The sequence below is a fragment of the Salvelinus sp. IW2-2015 genome, linkage group LG17, assembly GCF_002910315.2.
Source record: "Salvelinus sp. IW2-2015 linkage group LG17, ASM291031v2, whole genome shotgun sequence".
NCBI lineage: Eukaryota > Metazoa > Chordata > Actinopteri > Salmoniformes > Salmonidae > Salvelinus > Salvelinus sp. IW2-2015.
In genome coordinates this window covers 3,461,048-3,464,123 of record NC_036857.1, presented here as the reverse complement: position 1 = coordinate 3,464,123, position 3,076 = coordinate 3,461,048, and the positions used below count along the sequence as shown (strand labels likewise).

The 3,076-nt window shown below is 43.4% G+C and overlaps 1 protein-coding gene across 2 annotated transcripts in view; it reads right to left on the bottom strand.

Moving 5' to 3' along the window:
- Positions 1–2,039, bottom strand: part of LOC111977198 (V-type proton ATPase subunit S1-like protein) — a 17,075-nt gene extending 15,036 nt beyond the window's left edge. For both annotated transcript variants that reach the window (XR_002879011.2, XM_024006555.2), the window contains exon 1: positions 1,844–2,039. Coding sequence is in view for 1 of the 2 variants with exons in the window: in XM_024006555.2 (XP_023862323.1) it covers positions 1,844–1,944 (101 nt within the window). In the remaining variant the exon portion in view is untranslated. The remainder of the gene's footprint in view (positions 1–1,843) is intronic.
- Positions 2,040–3,076: the final 1,037 nt, after the last annotated feature.

Here is a 3,076-nt window from a genome sequence, read left to right as displayed (position 1 = left end):
GAACAGGGTTGGAGTGTAAACCTACAGGACGGTAGATCTACAGGAACAGGGTTGGAGTGTAAACCTACAGGACGGTAGATCTACAGGAACAGGGTCGGAGAGCCCTGGTCTAGCTAATAACATTCCTCTTGAAACTCTAAAGCTACCATTCTACAGTACCTTTCATATGGATCTTTCTCTACTATCCTACCTTCCCCCCTGAATGTACACTTCTGTCTCCTATGAATCTCTCGCCAGTGAATATAGATCTTTGAAATTAAAGGCAGTTCTTTTTATATAACAGAATCTCAGTTTGTGGCAGAGCAGAGAGGAACCAATATACTGTATGTAGTAAGACAGACAAACACATGGGAGAACTATGTAAGTTATTGTCTTCTGTTTGTTTTGAAGATGCAGCTTTAGCTTTTGAAAGATAGAAGAAAGAAATGCAACTAATGTAGCTGATTGTCAAATCAATGAGAAAACAAACAATTAGTCAAGCCTGTTGACATTGTCTACATTTGCGAGGAATGATTCACAAGCATGGAAATATATACAATTACAGCGATCCAGAATGTCTTTGTCTGGTTGTGTAAACATTTCTATAGCATGTGAAACTATTCAATGGAAACAAACAAAAGTTTACTGTCCCGGTAATTGTTTAGTTGAAGAGCCAAGCGAAAATTGCCAAAATATTCACATCTGAAATATTTTAATTTTATTTAACTAGGCAAGTCAGTTAAGAACAACAGATTTTTACCTTGTTAGCTCAGGGATTCAATCTAGCAACCTTTCGGTTATTGGCTCAATGCTCTAACCACTAGGCTACCTGCCGCCCCCATGAATATCAACAGAAAAACATTAGAATCCTCACAACAAGCAGTAGTTCTGACTGTAGTATTGATTGTAATAGTTATATAGTGAATACAACTGTAATGTTATCAAGTATATCTCCAAGAGAGTAAGCATAAAGCCTCAACATTGCCCCCCTTTGTGGTGCTGAGAAAGAAAAATCATTCTATGCCATCAATGATAAAAATTCCATGCAGAGGTAAACATTGATTCCTGCACCTTTCCCAACGTCAATGCCCCTAGCAGCAGTGTTGACAAAGGCCCTCTCTCCCTCTCTCGCTCTCTCACTTTCTCTCTTGCTCTCTCTCCCAGAGACAGGTCTGTACTGCCTGGGTTTGGCCTCTGAATATTTAATCTTGCTACATCTGACCTGCAGGACCGTGTGTACGCAGACAAGACCGAGTAGCATCCACCTTCTCACCCTTCTTTTTCTCTCTCTCTCTTTCTCCCCCTCTCTCTCCCTCTTTCTCTTCATCTGTAAACAGAGCCCAACAGACCAGCCCTTCTTCTCCTCTGTCCCATCCCTTTGTTTTGTTCCTATTCTCCCCTCCTTTCCATTGTCCTGGCCTTATTTACCTGGCCTTCCATTGTCCTGGCCTTATTTACCTGCTCCCTGCCAGACACACACCAGCCGTGTGATCAATGACAAATGCCTGATGCATGCTAAAATATACACAACCATACAGTATCCGACCACAGATTCAACAACGCTTTTACAGCAACAGCATCGTTTTCAGATCTGATGCCTTGTGTATTTAAGTAGAGATAGGGAGATAGACAGAGAGACAGGAAGGGAGAGAGACGGAGAGACAGGAAGGGAGAGAGTGAGGGAGAGAGACAGAGAGACAGGAAGGGAGAGAGAAAGAAAGACAGAGAGACAGGAAGGGAGACAGAGGGAGGAAGAAAGAAAGAAAGGGAGAGAGGGAGGAAGAAAGACCCTTGTTGCACATCAGCCTCCCAGCATCCTTTGACACCCCCCCCCCCCCCCCTCCCATTCACAGAGGGTATTTACCTTCTCTCTAGGAGTGCAGGCACTTGATCAAAGGACAGGGTGGGCTGGCTGAAGGCAGACAGCAAGGCAGAGGAGAGCAGGAGGAACGCGTGTGCAGCCATTGAGACAATGAGAGGAGACTGCCGCTGGTGAGCTCCGCTTCATTATCTGCTCCTTCCCTGTATCGCCAGCCACTTAGCTCACTGACAGACAGCCATAGCAGCCAGTCACAGCGCAGGAGAAGAGATCAATGTGCGTCATACTCACACAGTCACACAGCCCCTCCCTTCCACCTCTCCCTCCCTTCTCCCTTCTCTGTCATCCTCCCTATTTTTCTCTCTCTCGTTCTCCCTCTCTCATGCAAGCATAGCTGCAGGCAAACCCTAAGTATAGACAGGCTTATTATTCCCCCCCCCCCTCATCTCCTTATACCTTCTCCAGACCAATAATGTACATGAAACATACACAAACACACAAACACACGCACACACACAGAAAGAGAAGAAAAAAAACAATCACCTGGGAATGTCAAGGTCAGATTGTGTAGGAGGACAGGATGTTAACATTATTTTACTGGGAGGCAAAAAAAAGCCATGAGTGCATGATCTAGATCCCCAGTGGGTGTACTGCCACAATTGCTGAAATAATTCACTTGATCTCTGCGTTGTTGTGAGCACAGGAGGCCTGGGGCAGAGGAAATGGTCCACTGAGGCTGAATATGTGTTTGATAGAAACAGCTGAACAACTAAGGGACTAAATGTGGATCACACAACCCGGGTGGCCTGATGACTCAATGTCCTAATTTTTGATGTTTCTATGTTATTCTATTTCCTGTCAATAAGATATGGTTGGATGATTTGTCTGACACATTTTTGTTATTTGTATTTCTCTGCTGCTTTCTCACATTTATGTTATGTTACGTGTTATTCACGTATATGTACGGGTAGGTGCTATTCACATAGCTATTTGGAAATTAAATAGGAATTCCAGGAACATTCTATAGAAATTAGATAACAGAATGTAACAGTTAGATAAGGGATGTTTTGTTCAAGGTTTTTGTAGATTGTCTTTGCCATTGAAGAATACATTAATTAATTCTATGTTTACTTACTCATAACCTTCCTAAATCTAGGTTGCCCCTCTGAGATTAAAAAGAGAAATCTCTTTAATGAATAGAGCAGAGTCCTTGGCAGAAAGAGGGTCGAGACTCTTGATCTTCTTGAGAGTGACGTGCCTGGGTTTCTCTGAGCGGGC